The sequence below is a fragment of the Strix uralensis genome, chromosome 7 (assembly GCF_047716275.1).
Source record: "Strix uralensis isolate ZFMK-TIS-50842 chromosome 7, bStrUra1, whole genome shotgun sequence".
Classification (NCBI taxonomy): Eukaryota; Metazoa; Chordata; class Aves; order Strigiformes; family Strigidae; genus Strix; species Strix uralensis.
Window position 1 is genome coordinate 9315160 of NC_133978.1, and position 21570 is coordinate 9336729.

Sequence of the window (21570 nt, forward strand, 5' to 3'; positions counted from 1 at the left end):
TTATGACAAGTCTGGCATGAAAACCTTCACACTTCATCCAACTTTTGTCTGGTAGTGCCCTATCACCTTCCAGTGAATAATCCAGTTCACCACTTCCCCAAAAGCAGAAGTTGTACATATACAGTCTTTTCCATGGGGGTCTGAATCTTTTACTCGCTCCTTTTTTGTAACCTCTTTTCTGTTTGAGACTGTTCTAGCCTGCAAGCTACACAAAATCTCCCTAGTATTGCTCCAACTATAAAGGATCTTTTTTTTTGACTGTCGATCAGTTTGACTAGCTAAGACATAATTTCTCAAAATCCCAGTTTGAAAAGGTATTTTTTCTTCCTGAAATCTATTTCAGGAGTTTGGACTCTACAGTTCAAGCAGAGATTGTAATCCATATAATAAAAACATCTACATGTTTGGTCCAGTTGGTTAATTAGCTTAAAAGATCCTTGGGATGAAGCAGGCTTGGGTGACAGATAAAATCATTACACTTATGCATGTCTCAAGGGATTGGGTGAGTTTGTTTATTATCCTCGTTTGTTAGAATTATTCTCATTAATAAAAGCTTTGGCTGCTTTCTACCTGCATAGAATATGGCCTGTGCATAAGGTGGTGTTAGGGCTTTTAAGCTGCATAGGTGCATATTATTCTGTGCCAACATTTTAAAAAGTATGCTTGAAGTATTTTAAACATATAACACTTTAATAATACATTATTTGTATTTCTGTTTAATGAGGTTACTTAGCCATAAATTACAGGTTAGTATGGTTAAAAGGTTTATGGAACGTCACAGGATTAGCTAGCAAGTGGTGAGTGACAGCAGGATTCACTTCATTTGTGGCGCAAATAAGAAGCTGGTTTCCTAAGGCAAAGGTTCATGAGTCTTCTAAATCCAGATGGAAATGTGTTGAGAATAAGGGATCCAACTCTACTGAATTTTGCTGAATCCATTTTCAGTTCTGGTCCTGCTGTATTTTTCTAAGCACTGCCCTGCTAATAACTGCATTCTGTCAGACAGGGGAAAGAATGTCAACTTTATTTTACAGAGAAAGAACTGAACTTCAGAGAGAATAACTGCCAAGGTCATGCAGGCAGATTGTGAGCTAGAAAGTGAAGCCTTGGGTGCTTTATCTGCTTTATCTTTTTTTTTTTTTTTTTTTTTTTTAAATAGGCATAAGGCAGTCTTCCATTTCCCGCCAAAACCTGATAGCTTCTCCACCAGCCTCCTTGAGATACCTTCTCCAGCCCCCTTAAATCAGCAGCGTTGCCCAGTTCCCCTCTCCAGTAGGGCTCCTGTGGTACAATGGAGTCTTCTCACTGCTGCCCTGTGCTTCACTGAAGAGCTGGGCCAAAATCCAGATACCTGCCTGAATGTGGGTTTTGACTGCTCGCAGTTATGCTTTACAGTTGAAAGCATGCTCTGAGCGTCCTTCGGGTATACTCTTTGCATCTTTAAAAATACAAATATGTTTATTCAAGCTTCTATAGCACATGGAGAAGTGGGAATTTACTTCTAGTTCAAAACCAGGCATTGCCCAAATGAAAACATTCCTCTTTCCACAACTTTCCAAAAGCGGCCATTATATGAGTCTTCAGAAGTCTCTCAGATGTGGAGGAGGTGTAGGAAGAGGTACATGGTGGTGTGTAGGTACAGGAAGTTTGGATACAGACAGGAACCTGTCATTTTACTGCATCAGGAAGAAAGGTCCCTAAGGTCGCATAACTGTGGTCTCCATCCTTGAGCATTTCTTAAAATTAATTCCAAAATAAACAACTTTTTAAACCTAGTTTGTTAGCCCGTGAACAGTAGACAAGCTGCACTATGTGCTCCCTTTTGGACAACATACAGTGTGTTCAAAGTAGTTTCTGTTTTGCAGCTTTAAAAGGTTATTTCACTTTCACATGTTATGTCAAAACTAAAGCAATGGATGCATGTCACTTGGTGGACCTCAACAACGTGGATTCAGAAAATGTCTCTCAAATTCAGGGGAACAGTATTTACAACCTTGTGAGACCTTTCTGGATTTTATGCTACACTCCAAAGATCCAATATGATTTGGCTAATTGCACTTCAAATTTAAATTTAACTTTATTTTTACAGCAAATTCTGTTTTTTCCTTCTGGAAAGAAATGCTAGTATCACGTGAAATATACTGGTTTCACTTGTGGAGACTTTTGGTTCTTATCTGAAAGAAATCAGACTGCCTTAAAATGCTAATCTTCATTACTGTGAAGTATGCTACTAGGAATACTGGGAAAGGTTAAAAACAGCAGTCTCGATGCAAGCTGCTGATTGTTCATATTTGTGTAGAAAAAATATGGTTCCTTATTTACTAGATGCTTGCTCTGTGTTCATCCTAGTAAAAGATCCTCCTGCAGGCCTTAATACTGCTGCTATTTTACCTCCCATAATGAATATTCAAAAGCTGCAGTCATTGAGGACTCAGGTGGCAAAAATAGTAAGATGATTGAAGCAAGCCTTGACATAAAAGCCTAAAAGTACATTTCCAACTACATGGAAATAGTGCCGATTTCCCTTTCTGACCACGTAAAAGAACGGTGCCAGGAAATCTCCCATGAATTAAATGCCTGTTTCACACTAGTGTGATTGCATCTTTCTTTCTGTATGATGTGTTGTAATAAGTATGTTTAAAAAAAAAAAAAAGAAAAAAGACAACAGGGCTTTCTGTAATCCTCTCTCACAAAATGTATTGGAATTGAAAAATGGGTATAAAGGACACACTGTTAAGATACGGCAATGCATGCATTGTTTTCTACATTATGCAGTCAGGGTCTCCATGGTAAAAAGAAATTTTTATTTTATTTTTTGTCACCATCAGCAGTTAACCTAAAGTAGGAGCTGCTCCATTTCATTATAGGTTAAATGGCTTACCATATAAAACTAGCTGAGATATGTACATCATTAACACTGCCTTTTTAAATAGGTTTTAAAAACATGCTTTAGGATTAGTGAAGAAAATACAATACAGCACATGTTATTGTTCTGGAATTTTTTTCGATAGAAAGCACTTCTTTTCAGCATTCCCCCTTCAGTGGAGTCACTTAGACACTTCCAGCTGGTGGCAGGGGATACAGCCATAATACAGCTTTCTCTGTCCCAGCTGTCTTTTTCATTACGTTAAATGCATTACGATGGCTGCACTGTTTTATAAAGGTTCAGGTACAGAAAGGTATAGGAAGAATTCTGCAACTGTGTATTTTTGTAGTGACTGCAAGCTTCTGTGAGATCTCTGAATCCTGAATGTGTTCCTGGCTCTGGTCACAGATTTCCTTCCAATCACTGGAACATTTGCTGTAAGGGCTGGCTAAAGGTGCCTGAGGAAATCACCTTTTACAAGGGAGCATTGTTGTAAAGGATTTTTAATGCATTATGGCTCACGCAGCATCACAGTTAAAGAAAAACAGGGATTTAGAAATTAATGCTGATGAAGAAACTGAGAAAAAAAGAAAACACAGGAAAAGATCCCGGGATCGGAAGAAAAAGGTATCTAGATCTGTGCCAAATTCTGACAGGGATTCTTTTGTTTTAATTTTCTTACCTTGCAATTGAAGTATCAAAGCTTGTTCTTGCGTGTAACTTGGTAGCTGTCAGAGTAATTTGTTAACACTGTAAAATAGCATTGATAACCACGGCTGTGGGGTTTGCAAAGCAATTGAATGTTTAATTGGAGATTAGTTGATTGCAGTGATGATGCAGAAGGTGTGCATTCATTTCCCAGATAAATCACTTGTGTTACCGAGATATGCAAACTGTCCGTGAGTTGAAAATAGTTTGTAACCATGCTGTGAGGTTAAATGCTGAGCTTTCTTATAGGTTTAACAGCATAATACTTTAGCTTTACATACATGTACTTAAAAGGGATGTGTGTGGAAGCAGATTTTTTTTCTTTGTGTTGGGACTGTGTCACGTTTGGCTTCTGAAACATCTATTTTTGGGATAACGTTACAGAAATAAGGTGTTTCAGTGTTTCTCTTTTTTCCTAAGGGTGAGCTGTTTTACAGAATTGAGCTGTTAACAATCTGTTATTAGCAACTTTCTTTTGTTAGGGAAATATGTGACTGAGATTGCAGAGCCTGGTTTTCTCTGCTGTGGATTTGTCTTAGCTGCAGAAAACCCTCCAGCAAACTAGGATCCGAAAAATTCAGTAGGCACTGCATTGCTCATTGTTCAGTTCAGGAGCCTCTGTGTGATTCCAGTCTTATTGTTTCTCTCTAAGGTATAAAGCAAAATAGTTATGGTTTGTGGCATAATGACAGATAAAGAGGCCAGCCACTTTGTCAGCTCTGTGGATATGTCCTTAAAAATGACACCTTGTACTCTGCTCCATAGAAATAAGGCCCTGCCATGATTTCTTGTCTTGGGCTGTATTTTATTATAATTTTTCAAGAACATATCAAGAAGCCAGTTGTCTTAACAGAGACCTGGGCATGTCGTATTTCTGTGTGCCTTTGTGAAATCCCCCTAAGGGGGGACTGGCTAATCTTCATATGCTCAGAGAAGCGGTCCATGTGCTTCCTAAATGACATGTAGATTTCCTTTAACATATGTGCATCTTTTGGTTGGGTGGGAGTCAGCATTTCCCTGCCCTTTTCTCTTTTTTCTCTGCCATGGCAGTACTATACATAATGAAGAGCACTAAGAAACCCACTGCCTTCTGTTCTAGTGAGCACATTAGGAGACTGTTTAGATGGCTGCAGTGAATGTACTGCAGCATGTTAACTGTAGGTATTTTTTCTGTGTGAATGTATACATACAAGTCTTCTGAATCATCTTACAATATAAAGGAAAGTGTGAAAATAATATTCTTTCTTTGGGGCCAATTTTGAGGTGCTGCTGTTTGAAACTAGTCTGAATTAGTAATATTTTTCTTGACCGCTGTTTAGGTTATGTGCAGGTCTATAATGTGGCTATCAGGGTGGGTTTCTTTTCTCCCAGCTGAAAATGACCACAGCAGTTAAGAATTTTAGGACCTGGCCTGTCAACCCATATTTACCTATGGCTTGTGAGCGGAAATGTATAGTCTCTCAGCTAACTCTACTCATGATGCAGGAAGCCCACGTTGTACTTAATGTGCTCAAGTTTAACAATAGTGTGCCCAAACATATCCATATTCTGTCTTTGTGTGAGGGTGCTTTCTCACAGTTTGTAATTAGAACAATGTAGAAGGGATGTGGCAGTGAGAGGCTCTTGATTCAGTGAGGTGAGACAATTGCTTTGTGGACCAAAATGCTTTATTGTTTATACAACACAGTGCTGTAGAAAGGAAATCTCTTAGCAACCGGAGTGGCACATGGATAAATATCAGCCTATTAATCTCAAATGTATGGATTTTCTGGCAGTGTTTTATTTCTGCATCTCAAGAATGAGATAAAATTGAGAGCTTTTGCTCCACCAAAGGCTTTTTTTGGGTCATGTCGTCCCATCGCTCCCTGTCCATCGCCCCCCCCCCCCCCCAACCCCTTTGTGTCACACTGGAATTTGGTAGCTTATTCCAATTTCCTTCTGGGTTTCCTTAGGACTTTGCTGATTCAGGGCATGTAGTGAGTCTGTCTACTAGGAGAATGGAGCAAAAAGCAGCAATTGCTTAACATTTATACATTTGGGCACCAGTCTTCTCACAGCAAAGACATGGTTTTGCCACCCAGTACATAGGGAGTAGGAAGTCCAGTAATTGTGGTTTGCCATTTTGTACTTTCCTGACTATTTAAAACATTTTCCCCCCAATTTTTCCACTATGAGTTGTGAGTCACTTCTTGTTCCTCTGCACCACCCACAAGCAAGCAGTACTCGTGGGGGTTTTTTTTGTTGATCACATGATACTGCACAAAGCTAACGCTTTGCTTAAGCAGCATACAGAAATATCCTTTAGGGTCTTCCCATCACATTGGAACAACAGAGAGTGCTAACGTTTCTGGATAATTTATACAGTAAGGAGACCAAGGCAGCCAATGGTTAGAAACTAAAGCTGGTGGGAGCACCCAGTGTCCTAGACTTGACGTTCAACAGTCATGCTGATTTATGTTCCTGTTTAGTTTGAGGATTGCAGTCTGCGGATAATATTTCACCGCTTTTGACTGGTTAAGCAATTTACAATGTAATAATGTTTCTGTTAAGGCTTGCTTCAATACTAGTATGAGAGAAATGACCTTTTTAAAAATATACACAAAACAAAACCCTGTATTATATCCAATCCCATTTAATTTCAAGGTGAGATATTTTCAAATTGCTGCACTTAGCTCTGTAGAGATGCTGTGCTTCTGTGCCCTATGGGCCCACCACACTCTTCCCGTTTGCCTGCATTCAAGACATTTCTGAAGGTTCAGAGCTTAAATAGTTTGACTCATGCAAGAGAACAGGATGGGGCCAGCAAGTAAAGTGAGTACAGTGAAGGGTCTGCATTACACAGGTTCCCTGTTTATTCTGTTCAAGTTTATATTACAGCTTCAAGCAGTTCTGACTCTGGATGGTTGTGCAGTGTCCTACACTGCAAATAGTTTGAGTACACCCAAGGGCAGACCTGAGCCTTAAATGGTATCACAGAACAAGCCAAGCCACCCTTAGTAACAAGTCAGTGATAGGATGGCTTGCTTGATTCCTTATACTGCAGGTCTGTTATGTATAGTTTGGTTTATGAAAACTATGACAGAATCGTCTAGGTTGGAAAAGACCTTGAAGATCATCCAGTCCAACCATTAACCTAACACTGACAGTTCCCAACTACACCATATCCCTAAGCACTATGTCGACTCTACTCTTAAACACCTCCAGGGGTGGGGACTCCACCACCTCCCTGGGCAGCCCATTCCAACGCCTCACAACCTGTTCTGTAAAGAAATGCTTCCTAATATCTAGTCTAAACCTTCCCTGGCGCAACTTGAGGCCATTACCTCTTGTTCTATCACTTATTACTTGGTTGAAGAGACTCATCCCCAGTTCTCTGCACCCTCCTTTCAGGTAGTTGTAGAGGGCGATGAGGTCTCCCCTCAGCCTCCTCTTCTCCAAACTAAACAACCCCAGTTCCCTCAGCCGTTCCTCGTACGACATGTGCTCCAGACCCTTCACCGGCTTCGTTGCCCTTCTCTGGACACGCTCGAGTCATTCAATGTCCTTTTTGTAGTGAGGGGCCCAAAACTGAACACAGTCATCGAGGTGCGGCCTCACCAGTGCCGAGTACGGGGGCAAGATCACTTCCCTGTGAAATAGCTGGCCATGCTATTTCTGGTACGAGCCAGGATGCCATTGGCCTTCTTGGCCACCTGGGCACACTGCTGGCTCATGTTCAGCCGGCTGTCAGTCAACACCCCCAGGTCCCTCTCTGACAGGCAGCTCTCCAGCCACTCCTCCCCAAGCCTGTAGCGCTGCTGGGGGTTGTTGTGGCCCAAGTGCAGCACCCGGCATTTGGCCTTATTGAAACTCATGCAGTTGGCCTTAGCCCATCGCTCCAGCCTGTCCAGGTCTCTCTGCAGAGCCTCCCTACCCTCGAGCAGATCAACACTCCCACCCAACTTGGTGCCATCTGCAACCTTACTGAGGGTGCACTCGATCCCCTCGTCTAGGTCATCAATAAAGATGTTAAACAGGAGTGGCCCCAAAACCGAGCCCTGGGGGACACCACTCGTGACTGGCCACCAACTGGATTTAACTCTGTTCACCACAACTCTTTAGGCCCAGCCATCCAGCCAGTTTTTTACCCAGCGAAGTGTGTGCCCATCCAAGCCACGAGCAGCCAGTTTTGCCAGGAGAATGCTGTGGGAAATGGTGTCAAAGACCTTATTAAAGTCAAGGTAAACAACATCCACAGCCTTTCCCTCATCCAATAAGCAGGTTTCCCTGTTGTAGAAGGAGATCAGGTTTGTCAAGCAGGACCTGCCTTTCATAAACCCATGCTGACTGGGCCTGATCATCTGGTTGTCCCGCACGTGTTGTGTGATGGTACTCAGGATGAGCTGCTCCATCAGCTTCCCGGGCACCGAAGTCAAGCTGACAGGCCTGTAATTTCTGGATCATCCTTCCGACCCTTCTTATATATGGGCGTCACATTAGCCAATTTCCAATCTGTTGGGACCTCCCCGGTCAGCCAGGACTGCTGGTAAATGATAGAAAGTGGCTTGGCGAGCACCCCAGCCAGCTCCTTCAGCACCCTCGGGTGTATCCCATCCGGTCCCATAGACTTGTGTACGTCTATGTGATGCAGCAGGTCACTGACTATCTCCTCCTGGAATGCAGGGGGGTAGTTCTCCCAGTCTCTGTCTTCTGGCTGAGGAGGCTGGATTCCCTTAATACAGCTAGTCTTGCTATTAAAGACTAATAACTAACTAGAAACTGTTTATCCTATAATAATGTTGGGAAATAAATTAGATGCTTAGTAAGTGCATTCCTAAAATAAAGGTGAAATCTCTGAATATTTTTTTTGTTTTCTGTTCAGTACATAGTAGAAGAGAAGGGCAGGTCTTGGCACATACTTAATGATTTATGTTTTATACAATATTCAGTAGGACTGAAGAGGTTTCCGTTTGCATGTAATGCTCAGGACCTAGCATGTTCTTTGGGAACATAGAAGAGTGTGATCATAATGCACAGCCTGGCTGCTGCCATCTCTGAGATTCTAAAGGCTGTTGCTGTCACATCCTCTGCTGCTGCTGCAAACTTGTGGACAGAAGGGAAAGTAATGGATGCCAGTGTCACAAATCCTGGTAATTTCATCATAAGGCTCACAGTGTTTGAAGGTTTTACTTAACTTTCGGGTACGCTGGAAAAATTGCCCTGCAATTTCCTAATGAGTGTAAGTTGAAATGCTGTGTCAGGAATGATCAACCTGTAGGTGTGCGGCTGTTCATGTGGCTTCAAGGAGCTTGTGCACCTTCTGGGCTGGGATCTGCTCCCATCTGCGAGGGCCTGTGGGAGATGGCTTTGACTGCCCAACATAGCAGAGCTGGAAACACCTCCCAGGGGCAGTGGGACTCCAGGAGGGCATCATCATATCCTAGCTGGGAGACTCCCACTGTTTCCAAACGGTTGTGTGCAGACCAGCTTCAGTGCAAGCGGCTTCTTCAGTTTGGTTCACAGTGATAATTAGAGCAGGTTTAAGGAAAACAGGGATAATACTTTCTCTGACAGGCACATGTTCCTGCAATGAGTTGTCCTGTGGTCTTAAAAACAATTTGGCTTGGAACTGGTGCAGTTTTCACATGCAAACAAGTCTACCATTTATTAGGTAAAGCTTGAAATGTGAGCTTCAAGGCTTTTAACTCAGATAACAAGTACAAATCCCCATCCGTTTTTTAAAATACTTAATTTCATGATTTTTAAACAAATCTCTGGATTAGAGAGACCTGTTTCATGGTTTCTGAACAGTTGAACTTCACAGCAGTAGAATCTAGATAGGTCGGGCACAAATGATTTGTTCCTTAACTCATTTGTGTTAAAACACAAACCATGCAGATGTTGCTCCAACATCTGGGAACATGACCTATGGTAAATGAAAACATCGTGTAGATTTAGAGCCTGAAGGAAAAATTGTTAAGTCAGTGCATCTTTACTATGTACAAGGAAAATTTCAGTCATATCCTTGATTTTGGACATGATGCTCTGTCAGAGGCAAATGTAATTAAATTATTGAAAGATATTTTTGATAGGTGTTTATGGATACTGGTGGATGGGTTATCTACTAGCAGTGTTGAATTCTTACCAGCATGGAATTTGGTGGTGAAAGAGTGTTTCTGTTCAGCTGGAAAAACAATTCCTTCTTTGAAGATGACCCCCAAAGGAATGAAAAGATTGCATTGTATTGTGTAGCTAGCACTACAGCATCATTTGAAGTGGGCACTGTTCAGTGTTATGTTGTTCATAAACCCAGAAAAAAATTTGCACTGTTATACATTTACATCTTTATTTAGGCGGGTTTAAAACATTCACCTTTTCTTCTTCACCTTCTTGACACCTCAGGATTGTGCTATCAGAACTGATGGCCATTAGTTATTATTCAAATGCCAGTTCGGGTTATAAGCCACGTTATACTTAATGTTACCAGCTCATGGTGGGAAAAGATGGGGGAGAGGGAGGACTAACAATAGGAGACCTCGCCATTATAGGAAGATTGCTCAGTGACCAAATTCAGAGTTGGACTCTCAGTGGGTGTAAATCAATACTGTTTGAACTACCTGGATGGTATTAATGCAGTCTTTTATCCTTTTGGGTTTTCCACCTGGGCTAGGTTTTATTTGGGTTTTTTGGGAGAGCTGAGGGGGAGAGGGACATGTCTCTTCTATGGGAAAATGGATGCTTTTGAAGCAAAAGAAAGTTCAAAGATGATGTTTGGTGAACAGTGATTTTAAAAAAAACTTTTAAAAAATCTCTTTATGTGATTATGAATGTTCAGCCATGTGCCAAAAGTCAAAGAACTGTTAATTTCAAGCTCTCCACTTGCCTGAATTGATAGGTTCAGGATAACTCGTGCTTACTTTATACAGTTTCCCTTGGCCATTCACTAAGTATTTGTTACTGTGAGCCAAAATATTTGTTGACTAGTGGAACTGACTGAGCACCTACTAAAATTGAGTGTTAGACTCAACTGGACCTAGTTTGACTGGAACAGAGAGTAAGAACTAGGCTCTTGGTGTATGTGATGTGGGTAGAAAAATGAAATAGAGAAGAAAGAAGTCTGAGTTGTAAGTTGAATTAAACAAAAATTACTTAATTCCCATACAAAGCCTGATTTATTCCCACATTGATTTGAATGGAAGTTCAGATAAGTTGGATTTGCTGCTATTCAGTAATTTGTACAGCTGTTAGGCCACTGGTAGAGTCGTAACAAGGATTTTCTGACTGAAGCATTAGGACTAGTGCAGGACTGTGTTGTAAAAGCATAGCAAACTGGGCCTTCAGGGTTTGATCAGGCCATGTGCCTGTCAAGTTGGAAACCTCTTAGACCTTTTAGCAACTCTACAAAATAATGCCTCTGCGTTAGACTGGGATGTGTGGGGGCCCTTTCAGGTAATGAGCTCAACTGAGATGATACAGCTGTTCTGCATTGTTCCTGACTTCAGTTATCTAACTTAGGCTATAGCCCTATGTATTAAATGGAGAAAGATAGGTGCCTTCAGAGAATAATTCAGTGCATGTGAGACAAGTTAAAGCAACGTCCTCATTTTCAAAGGTATTAAGTATCCTCCAGCCCTGCAGCTTCAGCCAAGAGCTTTGGGCATTCTGCAGATCAGGCCCTGGCATCTCTGGTGGATGTTTGGGATCATATAACACTTTCAAAAATCTTTCTTGTATGTCTGTTGCCTGAGCATGGTATTTGCGTGGAGCTCTACTTTGTTGGTCAGTGCTCTGCGAGGTAGCTAGTTATCGACCTCCATGGAAGAGGTCAGATTTTGGTTTTAATTTTACAGAGATTGAAATCACTGTATGACAACTTGGAAGGGAAATCCACAGAATGTTTCTTTAGTATTTATTCAAATAAGACTAATGTGAACAGGAGAACTAGATTGAAATAAGATTGTTTTGCTAATTGAAAAGAAAATTCACTTGGGATGTATTTTTTTTTTAAATCATAATTTTGCAAATAAGCTGAAGTTAGTTCTCCATTATTTAGGAAGCTATGACTGTTTAGTAACGTGAATTTGTTCCGCATGAGATTGTTAGTGCTGATAATGTACACAAGCAATTTAATGCCTTTGTATTACGTATCAGAACTAAAACTTTATTTTCCCTTTGTAGTTGCAGAAAGGTACAGGACTGCATAGTCACCTTCATGTGAACATTGTTTTAGAAAACTTTTTATGGTTTATTTTAATGACCTGAATGATGTATTTTACCTAACTTTTTGGTTGTTCAGCTATGTTTTATTCACAGTTTTGGATTTTAGCTTATTGGGCAGCTGAAGAGTCTAACGTATGATATGTTGTGCCATCACGGTTGATGTATCAATTTTAAATCTCAGTTCGAGTGTTCATTTCAGTATCTTCCTAATTTTTCATTGAAAATCATTCATAATTAAGGAGAAAAGTACAAGGTAGAAGGTGTTCACTTATGTTTCTGATATCCTAGTTTATGCAGAATATATCCTACTCCATTTTTATCCAACTGGAATTAATGTGACTTTATAGAAGTAGTTACTTCTTGATACAAGTGGTAGTATCCAAGGCCTCTGTTAACACACTGATTGTTCATGAGCACAAGCAGAAAATTAAGGTCTGTACCTTAACAGGTATCCACTACACCATCACGGCAAGTTATGCAGACACAATGTCCACATTTATTTCATGGGTGTGACACGACATATATCATAGTGCCTAGTGGAGGCTACCTCAACAAAATCTCCATCAGTAGCATTAAACTTGCTGCCTCTGGTGAACCCATCTCTACCAGGAGTCAGGCCGGCTCACAGGTGTGTCTGGTGCTTCACCGATGGAATTAATGATTTGTAAATACAAAAAACTACTGTGATCTTGTCGCTTGCTTCCCTTGTGAAGGAAGGGATGCACTTTGATACCTGATCCAGCATCAGTGGAAATCACTGCCTGCTTCTGCAAAGCAGTCTGTAATGGCTTTTAGAAAATTGTGTTTTGTAGAGTCTGCGCAGATTTCTGAACAGCTCTCAGTTTTGGTGTGTATCAGGGGAAAATCACTGGTCACTAAGCTTGAATTATATTCATGTATTCCACTCTCCTTTGTAATACCCCTTTAAGTACATATGCATAGACAGGATGAGGGTATAACATGTAAATTGTTTGTATTTCTGTAGAATATAGGAGGTATTTTTGAAAGCAGAAAAGTGTATCCTTTTTTTTGTGAAATCTTGTCAGCTCAGCTCTGAGCTACAGCCCCATCCTTAACCCTGTGGCCTCTGCCTTTTGAAATAAGATGTTATGTTATTAAGTATCCAGGCTCTGCTGGAGTAAGAGAGTTGGGAGGGAAGTCAGAAGAGGAGACAGGTAGTTGCTGAATTCTGAGTGCCGTGAAAGGATTTCCTGGAGCTGCTAAAGTGGCTGTTTTTACATAATCATATTTTAAAAGTAAGCACCATGATTATGCAAATCCTTGAACTCTGATAGTCTACAAGCAACTAGTAACCAGTCCGAATTCAAATACTTGCATAGGTTACTAGTACTGAGGAGTAACCATGGGGTGCAACTTCTGTGCTAATGATGTGTGATCTGCAAAGCTGGGGATGGTGCTCTTGCAAACAGCTGCTTTCATGGCATCCTTGTGCTCTGATGGCTGAAGAGTTCGGCCTGGGTACAAAAATTCATACCCTCTACAAGTAAAGGATTTATACACAGCAAAACATTTATGTAATGCATGTGAGTGAGTTTGCATGTGACAGGGCAAGAGCAGCAGGGGAGGTGGTGGTCAGGGATTTAGTTGTAGCTCCCCACTGCTTTGCACCAGACCATCTGTAGCCCTGAGTCAGGCATCTCCAAAGTGTCCCTGCTTCCCACAGTGAGTCTCCCTCTGCGTCAGGGAGCACTTACACTGGGAGAGGTTGTGTGGTGCAGCAAGGGGTCTAATTTCAGAGGACACGTGTTCCCTTTGCTCCCGTGCAGCGGCTCCTGGAAAGCCAGGCTCAGCCCATCGCCAGTGCTGTTGGCCAGTCTGGGTCCTAAGGGAGAAGCTGTACACAAAGTTGTTAGCAATGTTTCCAGAAGTGTATGCTGTGTGGTTGTATATAAATAATTTGTTTCTTCATTTATGTAATTTGCAGTGTTATTCTGTTCCATTGCTGTCATTGATTCCTAAAGGATTTATAAATCCTTTCTTAAATCAAAAGACAATTTGAAAGAACAAGTCGTTAGCTAGAACAGAACAAAAATTTAAATGGCCTTTTTCAAACTTTTGCCAATTTTCTTTTGAAATTCTTCAACTGACAGCATCACCAGCAATTTCTTCGTCACATTCTGAGTTCACAAAGCTCAGAACAGTTCACAAGTCAGTGTAGTTGTTATCTACCTTTCAGTTAGAGCATGCTGATTTGCATATTCTAAAGAGCTTTCCTTAAAGGCAGTATTAAAATGAGAAACCACAGTGATGCTATCCTGTCTGTACCCTCTAATAAACCATACTTTTACTTGCCCTATTTGGTGTTGGTAGAAGATACAGTTGTGGAATTCACTTTCTGTTCAGCACATCGGTTCATTTTCTGGGGGATTACTTTTAAATGTCAGACCATAGAATAACTCTGTCATTGACTTCCTTCAGTTAAGCAAGATTGTCACAGCTAGCTGGGCAGTTGTCCTTCCCAGTGACATGTCCTGTATGTTGTCCCCAAGCTTACCCATCTGTAGGTGGTCTCCAGTGTTCTCTGAGAACCTGAGAACAGCAGAGCTGTGTCATATCCGCTGGTTAGATATTCCCTTCACTTCTCAACATGAGTTCACAGGGCATTTTACTAACAGAAGGCAAGGGTGGAACTGAGCCACTGACTAGAGCTAGCTCTGTATAACTTTCAAGTCATTTTACCAGGGTTGTAATTCAAGTATCTTATAAATATAGGCATTCATAGCTTTAGCTGAGATTCCTTCATAGGTTGAATAATTTCATTTTCTCCCACCCAGCTTTTTTCTTTCTCCCATTTCTGCATCACCACTCCTTCTAGACCCTAACATGGTATCTCTGAAATTGCAATTATTTCCCATTCATTAATCACTAGATTAATGTTTAGCATTTGCAACCATCTCATCAGCTGAATTTACCATTGGTCCGTGAGGAAATATCAGTGTCTGGGTGATCTGAGTCCGTAACCTGTTCTCCTGTCCCTTTCAGATTTGTATGGATCTAGCAGTTGGCTCTGGTGCTGAGGCTAATGTTTTCATGCCCACACTGCAGGAAAATTAATGCAGATATTATTCAGAAATAGACTGCTGACTAGACCTTGAAGCACAGGCAAATAAGCCTGGAGTGTTCTCCACACCTGAGGGGAAAGATCACTGAAGAGGAGAAGTACATGTACCAAGCACCTCGTGGTGCAGCAAGTTAAAAAAGAGCCTCAATCTATGTGTGAGTAAATGCAGCATTTTCGTGTAGTGCTGAGGAAGCCTCTCTCAAAAGAGGCTTTTTTTGGCCAGACAGTAGCAGGCAGTATGTTCTGGAGGGTGGCTGTGGACGGTTTCCTTTCTCTTATACAAGACTCTGAAAAGTTAAAACATCCCATAGTGATATATTGCAGAGAAGGGGGTGGGAAAGGCTTCCTTTATTACATTTTTCCCATCTAAGCAAAGGAAACATCTTCAAGGAGAATCACTGGATACCTGCAGTCCTAGTTTTTCCTACCACTTGATTTAATTTGAAACCACCAGCACTTTGAAGCTGTTAAACATCAAAATTCTGATAACTAAAGACTGCTGTTTTTCTACCAGTCTGAAAAGATTAAAAAGATGTTGAGAGGAAAACATCTCTCATGACAGTGGGTGCACAATCAAAGTTTCTAAGTAGGGCAGCCTGAGGAACAGCCAACGCTTTTTAACAGTTAAGGGAAAGTGTATGTTATTTGATGTTCCTATCCGATATTTTCCTGTCTACCTTTTTTGTAATATTCGAATGTCTGGTTATGCTTAAAGAATAAATGTTTTGCGCGCTCAGCACACACTACCCACATAAAAGATAAAAGTATGCAAACTTCCAAGTCATCCAAGCAACAAACAAAGGGTAGGGGGTTCTCCCACTGACTCACAGTTTGATCTTAAGCAGTTTATTTAATCTCTGGTTTTCCTCCCTGTAAAATATCCATATTGTTGTTCTTGTGCATTTTAAGGATCTCTTTTCAAATGGCAAGCACTGTCAGTTTTTCTGTTCTTGATACATAATATATTTTGCACACCTTGCATAAGGAACCATTGCTACAAAATAAGGCCCATGCAGGGTTTATAGTTTTTTAATTACTTTGGAGCTGCTCAGTGTTGCCCTGGTGTGTGACCTATTGGTTGCATCCACAGCTCTCGGGAACATTTTTGCTGGTGTCTTGCCATAATTCTGGAGGAGAAATGTGGTTTTTAAAGAAGTCTATGCTTTTTAAAAAGCTTTTGGTGGAGAGGAAGCATGCATGGTAACAATTCTAATTATGGCCCTTGGTATTCAGTATAAATATCCAATTTACTGTTATTTAGGTTAATTTTCTTTTATCTAGTATACCAAGCCATTGGCTAAAGGCTGTTTTAGAATGACTGATCATACTAGTCAAGTTGCAGATAGAAGTGGGTCTTATTTACAAAGATTTAGTAAAGCTCTTCCAGAATTGTTTCTGTTTAGCCCACCCAATATACAGGAAAATTGTCCAAATCCTGGTTTTAGAAGTGCACGAATTTAATCTAAAATGGCTAAATGTAGCATATTTTATAACATATGTATCTTCTTGTTGACCTACGTGCCTGTTATCCTTGAAGCTTAACTCACTGAATTGTGGTCAAGTCATAGGTCCAATTAGAAGAACCACTGAACATACGCAATAAATTCAGCTTGAAAGGCCACATGCACAATATGCCTTGGGTTGGAAAGCCAAGAGATGCTGTGACCAAACAAGATCCGCAGGGAAGCTGTTCAAAATCGTAGCCCTTTGTTCCCAACAGCAAAGCTGCCCCTTTCCCCTTGTTTACTACCAAATGCAAATGAGCAAACAAAGCTGGTGCACTTCTAAAACAAGTCAATTTGAAGGAAGATGAAGAAAAAAGGAATGAAAGGATTAGATAGGACCTTAATGTTGAAATGGGAGCAGCAATTAAAGAGGAGATGCAGGAGGAGTGACTGGGGCTGCTGACCCAGACGTTTGGTTTTATTTTGGCTGTAACTAGCTGCTGGGAGATGAACCCCTTGTTCTGAGGAGCTCCTTATTAACCCACAACGTTTTGTCCAGGCTGAGTCAGTAGAAAAAAACCTGGGAGGGGAAAGAGCAGAATAGGACAAAGCCAGCAAAAATTCAGTCTCTGCTGGGGACTGGGCTCCAAACCCTGCTGAGTTCAGGGAGGCTTGCAGTTCCTTTCAGGACAGTGCAGATAGGCTCTGTGAGCAGTAAAGGTGATGTATGGATGATAAGATGGCTAAGGGGATGGCTCTCTTCCTTGAGAGCATCAGCTGTGCTGCAAGCAAGCAAATACAGTGCTGCCTGCAGGGCTGCTGCTCTCTGATTGCACTGCTGCTGTGGGACTGCAGTTGTCCTTGTGAGCCGCTCCTCCCCAGACAGAGCTGCTGGCTTGTTAGGGGGAGAAATTCAGGCGTCGAAGTAGGCAAAAAGATAAAAACCCTCTAGCTTTATATAGCAGGGTGAGAAATGTAATTGGTTGGAGGACATCCAAGAGATTGCGTCTGATTAAGTCCTTGAAAAGATAAGATCTCTTATCCATTACCTGGTTGAATGAATTTATACTGTGGAAATGTAGCCTAGTGCTTTGTCAAGGTCCACATACAAAGAGGCAACCACAAATTAATCAGGGCTTGTCAGTTTTAAGATATTTCTGGTACAAAGTTGAGCTACTCATTTTTGCTTACAAAATAGCAATTGTTCCCTAAAATAGCACTCTGCTAACTAAAATGTAATTTTAAAAAATCTTAAATTCTTAATAATTTTTTAAATTATTAAAGTTTAGGGGTGGAAACAAAATTCAGCTTCAGGTCTTTCTTTGTGTTTCTTTTTCATTTGCAGTAAAATTTTCTCACATTTTCTTGACAAGTCAGAATCTCTGTCCTAGTTTTCACAAGATATGCTCTCTGTGCCTGCCTGTTTCCTAGAAAATAGTTGTCTGAAAGAGTTGCCTGAAAAAGAGGCAAAGGTAATATCCCAAAAGGAAAATAAAGTCACAGATCATGTTCTTATTCAAACTAAACAATATCTTAAGGAAAGATTGGGGAAATATACAAAGAGAAAAAATAAAACTGGGGGAAGAGCTTGAAAAGGTAGCCAGCTGGAGGCTTCTGACTGGAACTTGCAATATATTGGATCTTCCTTTAGGTTCAGTTTTATCTGGTTTAGTTATTCAAAATAGTGGTTTTATTTTTTTTTTAGAAACATGCATGTTATCTAGTGGCAGTTAATTTTGTTAGTTATTTTATGCATTTATTGTTTAGATGAATATTCATTCCTTTTTCCCTTGGATAGTATTGTTCCTGAAAACATAAATTGAATATATGAAGTCTTATTAACGTGAGGGCTGCCTGGAATCAGTTTTATTTCATGGGTAGCCAGTTACTCTGATTCAATAAATGCGATTGTCTATAGTTCTTATATTTGGCAGTTACAGATTAGGGCTGCATAGCTTTAGGGAGGATTTTCTAGCAGTACAGTTTAGGTTTAATATGTAGCAACCTTATTTTGAATACATCCTGCTGTTTGATGAGGAGACATTAATGACTGCTCAGGGGAAGAGTGGTGGCAAGACAGGACAAGGTCAGAGGTAACTCAGAGGGAGTGTATTAACCACCCTCAGAATGACAACATGCACTTTTTGCAAATGGCAGAACCAGAATGTTTAATAGCAGACTTCCTTCTGGAATGAGAAAAAGGCAGTTATATTTTGTGGGAAACTGTTGATGGCTGTCCTGGCACTGCATACTAACAGTCCAATGAAGTCAGTGGAGGAAAGCTGGTCCTTCAGCCTTGTGTTGTTAACATACTGCTGGTATTTTAGAGAAGATTTTTCTTCCACTGTGATATTTACAAACATTAAGATTTCACTTAAAAAGATGCTGCATGTCTTTTAAGTCTAGTTACATTGTACTTGGAATGACTTAAAGCGTTGGGCCCATGAGCCATGGCATTGTTGCCTTTCCTGAACAATGCTGCCAAATGCAATGGGAGTGCAGGTGGGAGGGAGTCAAATCACTTGTAGTGTACATAGCCTGCAAGATGTGGGGAACTCACCTATCTCATCAGAAAGAGGGAATTAAATAAGTCTTTCCCTCCAGAGAACTAAGTTCTTTTGCATTAGATCAAGGAAAGTTTCTCTTTGATTTTAAAAACCTCTATCTGAAAAAGATGTATTGCCTGTTGTAGTTGAAATGCATAGAGAAAAATGATGCTATATGCTAGCCACAGTTTTCAGTTTTCAGAAAGCAAAATATTTTGCAGCTACATAGACTGATCAGCTTTATGTGTTGAGCTGACAGGAAAGAAACTTTGGGCAGCTTCTGGTTTTGAAATCTTTATTTAATTTTTACTTCCGCTTTCTGCCAGAAAGACAACAAAAAGGTGTACCATTGTTTCTCAGAGCTCACAAATGACTAAGCAAACTGCACAATATCTGTGCTTCTGTTGTCATAGGTCTGGTTAGTCAAAAGTGCTAAATATTCTGGCACTAATCCAGGAAAGTACTTAAGTGTGCACTTAAGTTTAAGCCTATTTGTAATTCAGTTGAGTACAGAAGGAGCACTATGTGCTTAATGCTGAGTCCAGTCTTAACTGATGTGTTGAATGGGGGCCATGGTACTTACCCCATCAGAACAGAGAGTTTTTAGAAGAAAAGGTCTGTCCTGAAATGCTATCGGTTATCCCAGCTCTGTGCAAACAAGGTTGGGTGTGAGCACCTGTGAGCTAGAGATGACATCATTTACCTTGAATAGTAGGTTGAAATTCTGGGGATTCCAATCAACTCCAAAATGTGGCATTTCAAAGACATTATTTTCTGCGTAGTTGGGTTTTTTGGGGTTTTTTTAAACCTGTGTTATCAATATTTGTACATCAGTAAACAATGGTCAAACACAGTGAGAAAACCTTGAAGATGAGAACAATAAGTGCATTAAATAAGGCAAGGAGGGCCACCTAGCACTAAGCCACAGCTGATAATTGCACTCTTATTTAATCATGTTTATTGAGCAGCTAATTAATTTATTATATGTCTGGTGTTACAGAGGTATTAATCCAATACGTAAAGTGTATGTATATACATCCTTCTTTGGACACTTATTTGTATGCCACAAACAAATGTAAATTTGGAACATACTGACCAAACCCTAGCAGGCCAATTTTTTCTAGATAAGAGTTTCTTCATTTGAAAAATACAGAGTTTAATATGCTTAAAGTCATAAATTTGATTTCAGCTCAACGAAGTATTAAGTCAATAACAAGATGAACACATTCTGAAAAAATAAAACCAAAACCAAGTAAAACAACCCATAAAATGCTGGTTTCAATTTTGAAAATGAAAAAAATCAGTCACTTGCAAACTTTGTTTTGGCATGTTGAACCAAAGGACTTTATTTAAAATTTTTTGTTTTGAAATTTCCTTGGAAGTGTTTTGGAAAGCTGAAATTTCTGATTACAATGTGTCATTTAGATTCAGCAAGGGATTCCTAAAATAATTTCTGTATAATCTGGTGGGTTTTTCCCAGATTTTTTTATTGCTGTGAGCAAAAGGAGCCATTTCAATCACTAACACTGCTCTCTTTGTGACAGCCCTCCAAATACATCATGACCCTGTAGCAAATTCAGTCTTGTGAAAACTATTAAGGATCAGCTTACACTAAGACTGCAAGTGAAATGAAATACAAGCCCATGGTGATGGCAGTTAAGTGTGTACTGTCATTCTTGACACATCTGTGATTCTGGAGACTCAAATAAGCAGTAAGATAGTTAAGTATCAGTATTATTCAGATGAGCATGTTCTTTGTGACATTGCACAAGTATGTCTCATCTTGTAAAGGGAGGTAAGTTAATTTACAAAAGTGTTTTTCTAAATCCAGGAGTGAAACATGAACATCTCCATTATCATTAGTACTAGCATTTCATGCTGTGTGCTCTTTTAGTGACTATTCCATTCAGCAATTGCAATGGTATTAATACTAATTGCAAGTAACTAAAATCTGGGCTGCCTGCTGAACTGGGAGTGAATTATGCACCTGGAGGTTCGAGGCCGTCCACCTTCCTATCTCCTGCAGGGGAAGGCTTTGTATGGAGGTGGCTGTCAGGGTGAGGCCCAGCACTAGAGAGAAATGCATCAATTCCATAGGCATGTTGATTTACACATGTGCATTTCCTTTTTCAAAAGAATAGACAATTTTTTGATGTTTTGAAACCTTTTAAAAACTGGTTTAGGTCAATGGATTCAAACCTAAGATTGCTAAGACAACTATTTAAAATCATAGCTATTATCTATTTTAATTTCCCCTGCTGGAGAGTACCCCAAAACATTCATTATGTGGAGGGTATAATCTCTGAACAAATGACATGGTGGAATTAATGAACAATTAACTATGATCATACGTTATAAACAGAGCTGATTAGAATCCACACATGCCTGGGTTTTAGAGAGACTCTCTTTTGACTCAGCTTTGTGTTGCTGAGGTAGGACCCTGCAGCTCTCACTTCTTATTCATTGTGTGAGCATAACATCATTTCCTCTGAGGTAGGGCTACATCTCATAGTTTTCATGGCAACCAGACAAAGAATTAATCTATTCTTCAACTTCTATGTGTGGGGAGGGTAGGGCTGAGAAAAATAAGAATTTTTCCTAGTAACTTTCCTCTTATCCATTTAGCTAGTATGATTACGTTACTGACTGTCTCCCTATCCTAGAGACTATTCTTCAATATCCCATGTGGTGATTAAATCAGAAAGGATATTGTAAAGCTGGAAG

At 40.3% G+C, this 21570-nt stretch overlaps 1 protein-coding gene across 30 annotated transcripts in view; it reads left to right on the forward strand.

Annotated features, from left to right (window-relative positions):
* Positions 1–21570, forward strand: part of ANK3 (ankyrin 3) — a 379686-nt gene that overhangs the window by 164677 nt on the left and 193439 nt on the right. For 11 of the 30 annotated variants that reach the window (XM_074874351.1, XM_074874358.1, XM_074874363.1 and 8 more), the window contains exon 1: positions 3065–3493. The exons of 2 other annotated variants lie outside the window; for them this stretch is intronic. In XM_074874351.1, the coding sequence (XP_074730452.1) occupies positions 3380–3493 (114 nt within the window). In that variant the 5' untranslated portion in view covers positions 3065–3379. Of the gene's footprint in view, positions 1–3063; positions 3494–21570 lie in introns of those variants that run through there. 17 more of the 30 variants (XM_074874339.1, XM_074874342.1, XM_074874340.1 and 14 more) reach the window with 7 other exon arrangements.